We start from the raw sequence: 15,000 nt of genomic DNA, 5'->3' as shown, positions 1-15,000 counted from the left end.
TGAATGTAGTGTACACTACATGCTATGGATCTTACATGTTGAATGTAGTGTACACTACATGCTATGGATCTTACATGTTGAATGTAGTGTACACTACATGCTATGGATCTTACATGTTGAATGTAGTGTACACTACATGCTATGGATCTTACATGTTGAATGTAGTGTACACTACATGCTATGGATCTTATATGTTGAATGTAGTGTACACTACATGCTATGGATCTTACGTGTTGAATGTAGTGTACACTACATGCTATGGATCTTACATGTTGAATGTAGTGTACACTACATGCTATGGATCTTACGTGTTGAATGTAGTGTACACTACATGCTATGGATCTTACATGTTGAATGTAGTGTACACTACATGCTATGGATCTTACATGTTGAATGTAGTGTACACTACATGCTATGGATCTTACATGTTGAATGTAGTGTACACTACATGCTATGGATCTTACATGTTGAATGTAGTGTACACTACATGCTATGGATCTTACGTGTTGAATGTAGTGTACACTACATGCTATGGATCTTACGTGTTGAATGTAGTGTACACTACATGCTATGGATCTTACGTGTTGAATGTAGTGTACACTACATGCTATGGATCTTACGTGTTGAATGTAGTGTACACTACATGCTATGGATCTTACGTGTTGAATGTAGTGTACACTACATGCTATGGATCTTACGTGTTGAATGTAGTGTACACTACATGCTATGGATCTTACGTGTTGAATGTAGTGTACACTACATGCTATGGATCTTACGTGTTGAATGTAGTGTACACTACATGCTATGGATCTTACGTGTTGAATGTAGTAGTGTACACTACATGCTATGGATCTTACGTGTTGAATGTAGTGTACACTACATGCTATGGATCTTACGTGTTGAATGTAGTGTACACTACATGCTATGGATCTTACGTGTTGAATGTAGTGTACACTACATGCTATGGATCTTACGTGTTGAATGTAGTGTACACTACATGCTATGGATCTTACGTGTTGAATGTAGTGTACACTACATGCTATGGATCTTACGTGTTGAATGTAGTGTACACTACATGCTATGGATCTTACGTGTTGAATGTAGTGTACACTACATGCTATGGATCTTACGTGTTGAATGTAGTGTACACTACATGCTATGGATCTTACATGTTGAATGTAGTGTACACTACATGCTATGGATCTTACATGTTGAATGTAGTGTACACTACATGCTATGGATCTTACATGTTGAATGTAGTGTACACTACATGCTATGGATCTTACATGTTGAATGTAGTGTACACTACATGCTATGGATCTTACATGTTGAATGTAGTGTACACTACATGCTATGGATCTTACATGTTGAATGTAGTGTACACTACATGCTATGGATCTTACATGTTGAATGTAGTGTACACTACATGCTATGGATCTTACATGTTGAATGTAGTGTACACTACATGCTATGGATCTTACATGTTGAATGTAGTGTACATTACATGCTATGGATCTTACATGTTGAATGTAGTGTACACTACATGCTATGGATCTTACATGTTGAATGTAGTGTACACTACATTCTCTCTCTATGTCTGCAGCACAGCCTCTCTGCCCGCCTGTCGCTCACATCGTTTATTTTCCCAGTTACAGTTCTGTTACCAGATACCTCTGAATCAAAGTTACTTCCAGAAAAGCTGTAACTGAGAATTGTGGTTAACGTCTTTTTCCTGGCCCAGGAAGAAAGACATGATGTTATATTGTGGTGGTAGGGCATTCCTCCTCCCCCTTCCCTCTCTTCTCCTTTTCTCCCTCTCTTCTCCAACTGCAGGTCGTCACGGCAGTTAAAGGGCTTTTGCTGAATGTGATTATTTGACTGGTTTTATATTCCTGCTTTGAAAAGCAGCCAGGAGGGGAGGGTGAGTGACTGTAGAAAAGCAGCCAGGAGGGGGGGGTGAGTGACTGTAGAAAAGCAGCCAGGAGGGGAGGGTGAGTGACTGTAGAAAAGCAGCCAGGAGGGGAGGGTGAGTGACTGTAGAAAAGCAGCCAGGAGGGGAGGGTGAGTGACTGTGGAAAAGCAGCCAGGAGGGGAGGGTGAGTGACTGTAGAAAAGCAGCCAGGAGGGGAGGGTGAGTGACTGTAGAAAAGCAGCCAGGAGGGGGGGTGAGTGACTGTGGAAAAGCAGTCAGGAGGGGAGGGTGAGTGACTGTGGAAAAGCAGTCAGTAGTGGAGAGTGTGACTGTGGAAAAGCAGCCAGGAGGGGAGGGTGAGTGACTGTGGAAAAGCAGCCAGGAGGGGAGGGTGAGTGACTGTGGAAAAGCAGCCAGGAGGGGAGGGTGAGTGACTGTAGAAAAGCAGTCAGTAGTGGAGAGTGTGACTGTGTGGAGAGAATAAATGCTGCAGTAGGAAAGAAAAGGTTTGACTCTGCTGCCCTCTGCTGGTTGTCAAAGTCACTGTGTTTGTGTTTCTAGGCAAAAGGATCACCTAGGATTCGTCCCAAATAGCACCCTATTCTCTATATAGTGCACACATTTTGACCAGGACCCATAGGGGTGTATTTTTGTTATTAAGTAAGTAAGCCTTGTCCCAGCCAGAACGGCCTTGTAGCGTGAAGCAGTCTGATACACTTCCTGGACAGGATGCTGTCTTTGTCATTAACGAGGAGTATTCCGTGTGTCTCCATGCCGACAGGACCTAGAGTGTGACGTATCAGTGGAGGAGGATAATCGTCAGGAATGGATCTTCACCCTCTATGATTTTGACAACAGTGGCAAAGTTACTAAAGAGGTAAGGCTTCTTTTTATTTATTCAACCCTTATTTTACCAGGTCAGTTGACTGAGAACATTCTCATTTACAGCAACCACCTGGGGAATAGTTACAGGGAGATGAATGAGTTACCAGGTCAGTTGACTGAGAACATTCTCATTTACAGCAACCACCTGGGGAATAGTTACAGGGAGATGAATGAGTTACCAGGTCAGTTGACTGAGAACATTCTCATTTACAGCAACCACCTGGGGAATAGTTACAGGGAGATGAATGAGTTACCAGGTCAGTTGACTGAGAACATTCTCATTTACAGCAACCACCTGGGGAATAGTTACAGGGGGATGAATGAGCCAATTGGAAGCTGCGGATAATTAGGCCATGATGGTATGAGGGCCAGATGTCAGGACACCAGGGTTAACACCATATGTCTCCATCCCAAATAGCACCCTCCTCCCGACATAGTGCACTACTTTTGACTACAGCCCTATAGATCCTGGTCAAAGTTAGTGCCCTATATAAGGAACAGTGAAGCCTTTACCTCTGTCCTTACTGAGAAGGTTATAATGTGTTATAATAAGCTGTGTTTGTCCCCTCCTCCTCCTCCTCCTCCTCCTCCTCCTCCTCCTCCTCCTCCTCCTCCTCCCCCTCCACCTCCTCCTCCTCCTCCTCCTCCTCCTCCTCCTCCTCCTCCACCTCCTCCTCCTCCTCCTCCTCCTCCTCCTCCTCCTCCTCCTCCTCCTCCCCAGGACATGTCCAGTCTGATGCACACCATCTATGATGTGGTGGATGCCTCGGTCAATCACTCGTCCTGCCACAGTAAGAGGAAGACCCTACGGGTCAAGCTGACCGTCGCACCAGAGCCCAGTGCTCGCAGGAGAGACCACATCTCCACTGGACCAGGTAAGAGACATGGAGGGAGGGATACCTCAGCAAACAGGGGGACAAACACCTACCTGGAGGTGACAGCATTCCCTCCCCATGTGCCCCCCTAGGCACAACTACAACAACATAACCAACAAAAACGTGCCACAACTCCTGCAGCTCTGTCACACGCTGGGTATGTATATAGTCAATGGTAGGCATTGAGGGGACTCCTACGGTAGGAACACCTACAGCTCATTTCTTGGCAGTAGTACCATAGACTACTTTATCAGTCAGCCCACTGACACCCCTATCAGACCACAGCAAAATCACAGTCTACTTGAACAGAGCAATACTCAATCATGAAGCATCAAAGCCAAAGGAACTGAATAATATTAATAATGGTTATAGAGGGCCTCCCGAGTGGCGCAGTGGTCTAAGGCTGTGCCCCTAGAGATTCTGGGTTCGAGCCCAGGCTCTGTCGCAGCCGGCCGCGACCGGGAGGCCCATGGGGCGGCGCACAATTGGCCCAGCGTCGTCCGGGTTAGGGGAGGGTTTGACCGGCAGGGATGTCCTTGTCTCATCTCGCACTAGTGACTCCTGTGGCGGGCCGGGCGCAGTGCAAGCTGACACGGTCGTCAGGTGTACGATGTTTCCTCCAACACATTGGTGCGGCTGGCTTCCGGGTTGGATGGGCATTGTGTCAAGAAGCAGTGCAGCTTGGGGACGCACGGCTCTCGACCTTCGCCTCTCCCGAGTCTGTACGGGAGTTGCAGCGATGAGACAAGACTGTAACTACCAATTTGATACGAAATTGGGGAGAAAAAAGGGGTGAAAATACCCCCAAAAAATGTATTTAAAAAAAGCAAGATGGAGGAAAGGAGAGTAGTGTGGAAACCTACTAAAAAACAATTAGGCAACAACAAATTCAATCCCTTTTACACAACTTCCTGGACAAAATGTTTCACTGTAATAGTGATGGTGTAAACTCTAAACAGTATATTTGACCTCTCAGCTTCCATATCAAATCTCAAAATTTCAAACAGAAAACCAAAGAAAATGAACAACAATGACAAATGGTTTAATGAAAAATGCTAAAATCTAAGAAAGGAATTGTGAAACCTATCCAACCAAAAACATAGAGACCCAGAAAACCTGAGTCTACGCCTTCACTATGTTGATTCACTAAAATAATACAGACATACTCTACCTGGGCCCTGACAGTAAATCTCAGTAAGACAAAAATAATGGTGTTCCAAAAAGGTCCAGTCACCAGGACCACAAATACAAATTCCATCTAGACACCATTGCCCAAGAGCACACAAAAAACTATACATACCTCGACCTAAACATCAGCACCACGGGTAACTTCCAGAAACCTGTGAACGAGCTGAGAGACAAGACCTTCTATGCCATCAAAAACTATACATACCTCGACCTAAACATCAGCACCACGGGTAACTTCCAGGAACCTGTGAACGAGCTGAGAGACAAGACCTTCTATGCCATCAAAAGGAATATAACATTTGACATACCAATTAGGATCTGGCTAAAAATACTTAAATCAGTCATAGAGCCCATTGCCCTTTATGGATGTGAGGTCTGGGGTCTGCTTACCAACCAAGAATTCACAAAATGGGACAAACACCAAATTGAGACTCTGCATGCAGAATTCTGCTAAAATATCCTCTGTGTTCAACGTAAAACACCAAATAATGCATGCAGAGCAGAATTAGGCCGATACCCACTAATGATCAGAGTCCAGAAAAGAGCTGTTAAATTCTACAACCACCTAAAAGGAGGTGATTCCCAAACCTTCCATAACAAAGCCATCACCTACAGAGAGATGAACCTGGAGAAGAGTCCCCTAAAGGAAGTGATTCCCAAACCTTCCATAACAAAGCCATCACCTACAGAGAGATGAACCTGGAGAAAGTCCCTCAGCAAGTCCCCTAACCCAAGAAGATGATTAAAAGATAAGTCTTGACACACTGGAAAGAATAAAAAAAACAGAGCCTAGAATGTTCTGACCTAAACAGAGAGTACATAGTGGCAGATAACCCTGTGAGAAGAGTCCCCAGAATACCTGAAGTGATTCCCAAACAGAATACACAGCGCCAGAAAGCCATCACCTAAACAGAGAGATAACCTGCCAGAATAACCACTGTGACTGACCCTAAACAGAGAGTCACAGCGCCAGAATACCTGACCACTGTGACTGAAAGTACACAGCGGCAGAATACCTGACCACTGTGACTGACCCTAAATTCACAGCGCCAAACCCTTGACATAACAAAGCCACTGTGATGACCTAAACAGAGAGTACATAGAGCAGATACCTGACCACTGTGACTGACCCTAAACAGAGAGTACACAGCGCCAGAATACCTGACCACTGTGACTGACCCTAAACAGAGAGTACACAGCGCCAGAATACCTGACCACTGTGACTGACCCTAAACAGAGAGTACACAGCGCCAGAATACCTGACCACTGTGACTGACCCTAAACAGAGAGATGACCATGAGACCCTAAACAGAGAGTAAAGCAGAATACCTGACCACTGTGACTGACCCTAAACTGAGAGTACACAGCGCCAGAATACCTGACCACTGTGACTGAACCTAAACAGAGAGTACACAGCGGCAGAATACCTGACCACTGTGACTGACCCTAAACAGAGAGTACATAGTGGCAGATACCTGACCACTGTGACTGACCCTAAACAGAGAGTACACAGCGCCAGAATACCTGACCACTGTGACTGACCCTAAACAGAGAGTACACAGCGCCAGAATACCTGACCACTGTGACTGACCCTAAACAGAGAGTACACAGCGCCAGAATACCTGACCACTGTGACTGACCCTAAACAGAGAGTACACAGCGCCAGAATACCTGACCACTGTGACTGACCCTAAACAGAGAGTACACAGCGCCAGAATACCTGACCACTGTGACTGACCCTAAACAGAGAGTACACAGCGCCAGAATACCTGACCACTGTGACTGACCCTAAACAGAGAGTACACAGCGCCAGAATACCTGACCACTGTGACTGACCCTAAACAGAGAGTACACAGCGCCAGAATACCTGACCACTGTGACTGACCCTAAACAGAGAGTACACAGCGGCAGAATACCTGACCACTGTGACTGACCCTAAACAGAGAGTACATAGTGGCAGATACCTGACCAAACTTAAGGAAAGCTTTGACTATGTACAGACTCAGTGAGTATAGACTTGCTATTGAGAAAGGCAGCCGTAGGCAGACCTGGCTCTCAAGAGAAGACATGCTTTGTGCACACTGCCCACAAAATGAGGTGGAAACTACACATATTTCCCTCAGATTACACAGACCCACACAGAATTTGAAAACAAACCCAATTTTGAAAAACTCCCATATCTACTGGGTGAAATACCACAGTGTGCCATCACAGCAGCAAGATTTGTGATCTGTTGCCACAAGAAAAGGGCAACCAGTGAAGAACAAACACCATTGTAAATACAACCCATATTTATGTTTATTTATTTTCCCTTTTGTACATATTATGACATTTGTAATGTCTTTAATCTTTTGGAACTTCTGTGAGTGTTAATGTTTACTGTTCATTTGTATTGTTTATTTCGGGAGGGAGGGGGAGGGAGGGAGGGAGGGAGGGAGGGAGGGAGGGAGGGAGGGAGGGAGGGAGAGAGAGAGAGAGGGAGAGGGAGGAGAGAGAGAGAGAGAGAGAGAGAGAGAGAGAGAGAGAGAGAGAGAGAGAGAAAGAGAGAGAGAGAGAGAGAGAGAGAGAGAGAGAGAGAGAGAGAGAGGGAGGGAGGGAGGGAGGGAGAGAGAGAGAGAGGGAGAGAGAGATCTATGTGAACTTTATCATGGCTGTATACAGTCTCTCTCTATGGGTTGTAGCTAGTTGTTTGTTTTTGTTTATGTTGTAGTTGTTTATGTTTACATGTTGTTGTCTCTCATCAGACCGGGAGTCAGGACGCCTTCACCAGGAGGAGGGACGATCAGCAGACAGACGGCTTTCTTCTCACATCAGGTCAACACACACACACGCACGCACGCACGCACGCACACACACACACACACACACACACACACACACACACACACACACACACACACACACACACACACACACACACACACACACACACACACACACACACACACACACACACACACACACACACCCTAACAGACGTCTGTCCTCCTACACCAGGCCAGCCCTCCCAGGTCAGAGCAGTGAGGGACAGCATTACTGTGTGGATGAGAACACTGAGAGGAGGAATCACTATCTGGACCTAGCTGGTATAGAGAACTACACCTCCAGGTTTGAAGGTTGGTACCACTCAGCTTATCTCTCTCCCTGTACTAACAATTAAAATGTGTTGGAGCCAGATAGCCAACTAAACCTCAAGAGAATAAAGTGGCCTTGTAGTGAACTTGTCTATTATACAACATACACTGCCTTCAGAGAGGATTCACACGCCTTGACTTTTTCCACATTTTGTTGAGTTGGATTCAAATAGATTTAATTGTGATTTTTTCGTCAACAATTTACAGAAAGTACTCTGTAATGTCAAAGTGTAAGAACAATTTGAACATTTGTATAAAATGTTTAAAAAACATGAAAAAATATATACAAATATATGTTAGTTTAGATGGGTGTTCAACCCCCTGAGCTATGAGTCTTTCTGGGTAGATTTCTACACCTGGATTGAGCAACATTTGTCCACTCTTCTTTTCAAAATTCTCTAAGCTCTGTCAAATTGGTTCTTGATCATTTCCAGACAACCATTTTCCGGTCTTGCCATAGATTTTCAAGCAGTCCAAACTGATTTTCAAACAGTCCAAGTCCAAACTTTAACTCTACCACTAAGGAACATTCACTGTCTTCTTGGTAATTCCAGTGTAGATTTGACCTTGTGTTGTAGGTTATTGTCCTGCTGAAAGGTGAATTCATCTCCCAGTGTCTGGTGGAAAGTAGACTGAACCAGGTTATTGTCCTGCTGAAAGGTGAATTCATCTCCCAGTGTCTGGTGGAAAGTAGACTGAACCAGGTTATTGTCCTGCTGAAAGGTGAATTCATCTCCCAGTGTCTGGTGGAAAGTAGACTGAACCAGGTTATTGTCCTGCTGAAAGGTGAATTCATCTCCCAGTGTCTGGTGGAAAGTAAACTGAACCAGGTTTTTCTCTGTGCTTAGCTCCACTCCGTTTTATTTTTTTATCCTGAAAAACTCCCCAGTCCTTAACGATTACAATCATACCCATAACATGATGCTGCCGCCACTATTCCTGAAAATATGTCAAGTGATACTCAGTAATGTTGCATTGGACTTGCTCCAAACATAACACTTTGTATTAAGGACAAAAAGTGAATAGCTTTTTCACATTTTTTCACAGTTTTACTTTAGTGCCTTGTTGCAAACAAAATGCATGTTCTGGAATATTTTTTATACTCTACAGGCTTCCTTCTATTCACTCTGTCATTTCGGTTAGTATTGTGGAGTAACTACAATGTTGTTGATCCATCCTCAGCTATCTATTATCACAGCCATTAAACTCTGTAACTGTTTTAAAGTCATCATTGGCCTCATGGTGAAATCCCTGAGCGGTTTCCTTCCTCTCTGGCAACTGAGTTAGGAAGGACACCTGTATTTTTATAGTGACTGGGTGTATTGACGCACCATCCAAAGTGTAATAACTTCACCAGGCTCAAAGGAATATTCAATGTCATCTTTTTTATTTTGACCCATCTACCAGTAGGTGCAAAAGCTCCCTGGTCTTTATGGTTGAAGCTGTGTTTGAAATTCACTGCTTGACTGAGGGACCTTGCAGATAATTGTACAGTATGTGTGGGGTACAGAGATGAGGTAGTCATTAAAACATCATGTTAAACACAGAGTGAGTCCATAGAACATATAATGGGATTCTCTCTCTTTCTCTGTCATCTCTCTCTCTCTCTCTCTCTCTCTCTCTCTCTCTCTCTCTCTCTCTCTCTCTCTCTCTCTCTCTCTCTCTCTCTCTCTCTCTCTCTCTCTCTCTCTCTCTCTCTCTCTCTCTCTGATGTTCCTGTCCCTGTCTCTCACTCTCTGCAATCTCTTTCTCTCTCTCTTTCTCTATCATCTCTATCTTTCTCTGTCATTTCTCTCGCTCTCTCTCTCTCACTCTCTCTCTCTCTCTCTCTCTCTCTCTCTGTGATGTCCCTGTCTCTCACTCTCTGCAATCTCTCTCTCTCTCTCTCTCTCTATCTCTCTGTCATTTCTCTCTCTCTCTCACACTCTCTCTCTCTCTTTCTCTGTGATGTCCCTCTCACTCTCTGCAATCTCTCTCTCTCTCTCTCTCTCTCTCTCTCTCTCTCTCTCTCTCTCTCTCTCTCTCTCTCTCTCTCTCTCTCTCTCTCTCTCTCTCTCGCTCACTGTATTCTCTCTCTCTCTCTCTTTCTGTGATCTCTCTCTCGCTCACTGTAATCTTTCTCTCTTTCTTTCTGTGATCTCTCTCGCTCTCTGTAATCTCTCTCTCCGTCTATCTCTCTTTCTCGCTCTGTCTTTCTCTCTCTCTTTTTTTCTCTCTATTCTCTCTCTCTCTCCCTCCTCCAGGATCCACCCCTCCCCCGCCCCCCCAGGAGACCCATGTGCGGGCCTCCCAGTCCCAGAACCGCTCCCGTTCCCAGGAGCCCGAGGCCCACGCCGCCCACGCCCACCAGCGCCGCTCGCAGGTCATCAGTGAGAACTACACCCCTCTAGAAGCCCGGGGTCGGGGAGCGTCACACTTCCTGAAGTCCCCCAGAGGAACATCTAAAGGATCCGGCGTCGGAGGGACCAATGGGGGACTTGAAAGGGCCAAGTCCAGTAAATACCACGTTGGGGGACATTACCCTCCTCAGCCTCCTCCTCTCCAGACCCTGCTGCATACAGGGAACTCCTCATCTGGGGGTCACGGAGGTCAGGATGTGTACCACCTCCCCTCCTCCAGCCACCACCAGCACCCTCTGCAGCACAGCCACAGCAAACGGCTCCGGGCCAAAGCCAGGGAGGGTCAGGGCCTGTCCCCGTCCAAAACGCCCCTGTCACCTCACTCCAATCCCCAGCATCAGCATCAGGCTCCCCCTCCTCCTTGTCTGGAGAGGGAGAAGGAGAGGGAGCAGGGGTCTGGGCTGCCCGGCAGCCCTGGGTCCTTTGTGTTGCCTCTGGTGCAGCGTCACGAGCACCGACACCACCACGAACACCACCATCACCACCACTACCACCACCACCACCAGACATGACCCAATAGGACGCCAGTAACAGTCAGAGACTGAGAGACCTTTAAAGGACCGACTGATCACACCCGTCTGTCTGAAGAAGGACTCAACCTCCTCACCCAATGGGAATGTCTCCCCTTCTGTCCTGAGGCTGCCCAATCTGAGATGGCACCCTATTCCCTATATAGTGCACCACTTTTGACCAGAGCCCTATTGGTTAGCCCTAACTCTAACCCTGTAGACGTTTGCCAAATGTAGTGCACTATATAACAAGGTGCCATTCAGACAGCCCAGGATCTGAACCCTCCTCCATTTAGTGCCAGGCAGGCTGCCAGAGCCAGACAGTTTCCCTGAGATATCCTGGGATCAGACTCACTGATGGAAACTGGAGTGTGTCTGACTGCTGTGGTTATTCCATTGTAAAGGGTTGCAGTTTTGTAAGACGTTTTCTATGGCACAGTTCTGAATCTGAATGAAATGAGGTTAAACATCCTGCTGGACCAAGCTACTCCTCTCTACGCCTGGACCTTCACAAAGGGAGAACAGATACAGTACAGCTCTATGTGGACAGAGGTCAGAGGTCATCAAAAGTGACATCATTTCCTCCTTGGTGTTGACCCATAGATTTTCTTGTCCCCAGAAGCTAGGTACTGTCTCCTTCGTCCCAAATGGCACACTATTTGTTTTATAGTATACAACCTTTGACCAGGGCTCATAGGACTCTAGTCTAAAGTAGTGCACTATTTAGGGAATAGCGTGACATTTGGGACACTGCCTCTCCGTGTGTCTTGTGTGTATGAGAGCTTTCCTCCCAACGGTGTATCTCAGGTGTTAGGTGCTGCTCCTTCGCTGTTCTCTCTACTACTTCCTCATTGGAACCGGAACCCTGCTGTTGGGGTTCCAGAACCAGAGGAACAATATCAAATCACCACTGGCAGTTTTAATGCAAGAAATATCTAGCTATGTAAGCATTGACATCTATATATGTATACACATTTTACTGTAATAAAACTGTATTTATATGCATGTTATTTCATCATGAATTATAATGATGCATATATGTCTTTTGTCCTAGATGTATTTGAATAAACATTATATATACTGTATATTGATATTGTTACGTTTCCTAGCCCTGTTATGTCCCAGAATGCTTCACGGTTGTTTGTACCATGCGTCAAAGAATGGTGCTCTGCCGCCACAGTGTGGTTAGAGACGGCAGAATACAATGTCCAGGGAAAAGACGAGGCCACTAGAGGACACCTGTTGCTGTCAGGAGGGATGGTGCATTCTGGAACTGTCTGCATTGTGATTGTTTGTCAATGAAAAATCGAATGTTACAAATCGAATGTATGATCTGTATATATCCGATGCGTACAACGGCAGACAGCAAAACTAGTGACACCATTTTATTTAGGAGGGATTGATATGAGCAATCTGGGATTTTTTTTTACATACATTTTTAGATTGTTTAAATTAATTATATATAGCCATTGGTTCTTGAAAAATATAACTTAGAAATGCCTCATACAATTTATACGTTTCATGGGCTGTCTTACTCCAGAACCCTGGGGTGTCAATATTTCCCTTGTCAATATTGGCACCCCATTTGGAATTCCCTCCTTTGTAGGCGTATTGTCTCTCTGTCTTTTTAAACGATTCAGAGATTAGCGCATAGATGAACGGTCTGTAGTAAACTAATGTTGTGTTTCATACCACGACATATACGACATTGTAATGACAGAGTAGCATAACTCCCGGGTGCGCTACACTCTTTGAGCTCTGGCCATCACGGATTTGTGTGGGAGCCAAATAAGAGCCCGGGCTGTGACAAACAATGGTAGCGATGAAAGGCGAGGGGAGGGTTGGCTAAATGCAAATATCCACTTTGTGCTGTTGAGAGAACCTCCTCCAACACTGACAACTGGCAATTTCCATCCTAAGAATCCTACACTGTAGGCTGAGAATAATGCACCTCCAACTCTGCCACGTCCCTTCTTTACAGCGAAGTTACAACTTCTTGTAACTACGATTTCATTCACAACTTTGAAACGTGTTCGGTTCATTCCATCGAGCAAGAGTTGGACAACGGTCAGTGAAGATGGACATTTGATGACCTCGGGTGTGTCGCGGGAGGGACAGGAAGCGTCTCTGCACCTGTGAGAACTAAACCCCAAAAGGGAAGCGACGCGTCGATCCGCTTGACATTCTAACAGGTACATTTGATTTATTTTAAAAAACAACGTTGTTTTTCATTTGTGTTCAAAGTGCAGTTGTCAAACTTTCCATTTTAGCAACACCGATTTAAATCACCCCAAACCCATGTTTTTTGACCGCTATATGGGCAATATAGTTTTGCATTGCTCTAAACGTTTTGTTCTGAGTTGCATGCTCTCACATAGCCTATCCACATTCCCGAACATCTCATTTGAGACTCCTGATGTTTTTCTCCACAGTAAAACAATACTAGTGTTAGAGACAAGAGGCAGAAACACAGCGCAGCTTCGTTTAGAGACGCTAAGCCTTTCTAAACGTGATTATCCTTAGCCCGTCGATACGCTGGCTTTCATTCAAGACATGCATGAGAAAGGCTTTGCGACACAATGGATCAGTGGGAGCTTGTCTGCTATTATAGAGGCACTGGGAAAGAGAGGAGGACTCTAGACGCACTGGGAAAGAGAGGAGGAATCTTTCGTGAATATTGATATTGTCATGAGAGAGAGAGAGAGAGAGACAGAGAGTGAATGACTGACATGGATAGAACACATTACAGATCAGTGGATGCTGCGGTCAGGAATTCGAGTAATTCAGCTATTAAAACATTATAAAAACATTTTGTGGAAAATGCCTCATACCTGACAATTATAAATAATAAATTAATGTTGTAAATTAGTCCACAAACTTGTCAAGTTACAATTAATTTAAAGTGCATTTCACAACATACTTTACAGAGAAAGTAAGAATTTTCTCCAAACAATTTGCTAGTAATCTGCAAACAAAAATTGGCTTTGGGGTTGAATGCTACTGTTGAAATGAACTCTATCCCTGCAGGAAGACATCAAAGCAGACTCGACATGAGGGCTTTCTTGACAACAATTGCCCCATTCTACTACCCTACCCCTGGCCTGGCCTGGCCTGGCCAACCCCACACTCCACACCCCCTGTTTCCACTTCATTAAGCCCCAAGCTCCTGAGTCCAATCTGGGGGAAAATGCTTCACTAATTCTAATGTCAATCCCAAATGGCTCCCTGTTTAGTGCACTACGTTTAACCACTACCCACAGGAAAACCATATATGGAATACGGTGCCATTTGGAAACACGTTAAGACTCCTTTTCCCAACAAATGACGAAGACATTTTGTCTCTCTGCTTTCATTTGAGTCAGACCCTGACAAGCTGTCAACAGTTGTACTTCCCCCCCCTCTCTCATTTACTGACCAGCATATTGTTGGGGAAACAGAGTGAGCGAAACAGGACGCAGAGAGTTGAATTGTGAAGAGATGGATGGATGGGGAAGAAGACTCCTGCTGGGTGATTCCCAGTGTCCCAAATGGCACCCTATTCTCTGTTGGGCCCTATGGGTTCTAGTCTAAATTAGTGCACTATATAGGGAATAGGGTGCCATTTGGGATGTAGACCGAGAGCATATTCCCCTCTGATCTATAGGGCCCATAGGATGCAAATACACTGTTGTCCTCGTCACTCGTACTCAACTGAATAATTAACTATTTCTTCATGTGATACAATAGTTGTTATTGCTAATGAAGAGAGAATAAAGTAAATGTTTATTTCAGATTATTGTTATTCGTAGAATCTGAAAACTTAATACAAACATTTTGAAGTGTATTGTTCCTTTAACTAATATAATCAGTTGCCATGGCAGCTGCACTGGTTTCTGATTGGCAGGGTTTAGAGCACTGCTGTCTGATTGGCAGGGTTTAGAGCTCTGCTGTCTGATTGGCAGGGTTTAGAGCTCTGCTGTCTGATTGGCAGGGTTTAGAGCTCTGCTGTCTGACAGGGTGTAGAGCTCTGCTGTCTGATTGGCAGGGTGTAGAGCTCTGCTGTCTGATTGGCAGGGTTTAGAGCTCTGCTGTCTGATTGGCAGGGTTTAGAGCTCTGCT

At 45.1% G+C, this 15,000-nt stretch overlaps 1 protein-coding gene across 1 annotated transcript in view; it reads left to right on the top strand.

Moving 5' to 3' along the window:
* The window catches only part of LOC124026574 (protein naked cuticle homolog 2-like), a 13,596-nt gene extending 1,629 nt beyond the window's left edge, over window positions 1-11,967 (top strand). Inside the window, exons 3-7 of the mRNA XM_046339484.1 lie at window positions 2,694-2,789; window positions 3,519-3,672; window positions 7,605-7,674; window positions 7,858-7,976; window positions 10,238-11,967. Coding sequence (XP_046195440.1) covers window positions 2,694-2,789; window positions 3,519-3,672; window positions 7,605-7,674; window positions 7,858-7,976; window positions 10,238-10,905 — 1,107 coding nt within the window. The 3' untranslated portion in view covers window positions 10,906-11,967. The remainder of the gene's footprint in view (window positions 1-2,693; window positions 2,790-3,518; window positions 3,673-7,604; window positions 7,675-7,857; window positions 7,977-10,237) is intronic.
* The last annotated feature ends 3,033 nt before the right edge of the window (window positions 11,968-15,000 follow it).

This window comes from Oncorhynchus gorbuscha, unplaced genomic scaffold (assembly GCF_021184085.1).
Source record: "Oncorhynchus gorbuscha isolate QuinsamMale2020 ecotype Even-year unplaced genomic scaffold, OgorEven_v1.0 Un_scaffold_2783, whole genome shotgun sequence".
Taxonomy (NCBI): domain Eukaryota; kingdom Metazoa; phylum Chordata; class Actinopteri; order Salmoniformes; family Salmonidae; genus Oncorhynchus; species Oncorhynchus gorbuscha.
The sequence above is the reverse complement of the archived record's forward strand: the minus strand, read 5'-3'. Positions and strand labels throughout refer to the sequence as shown.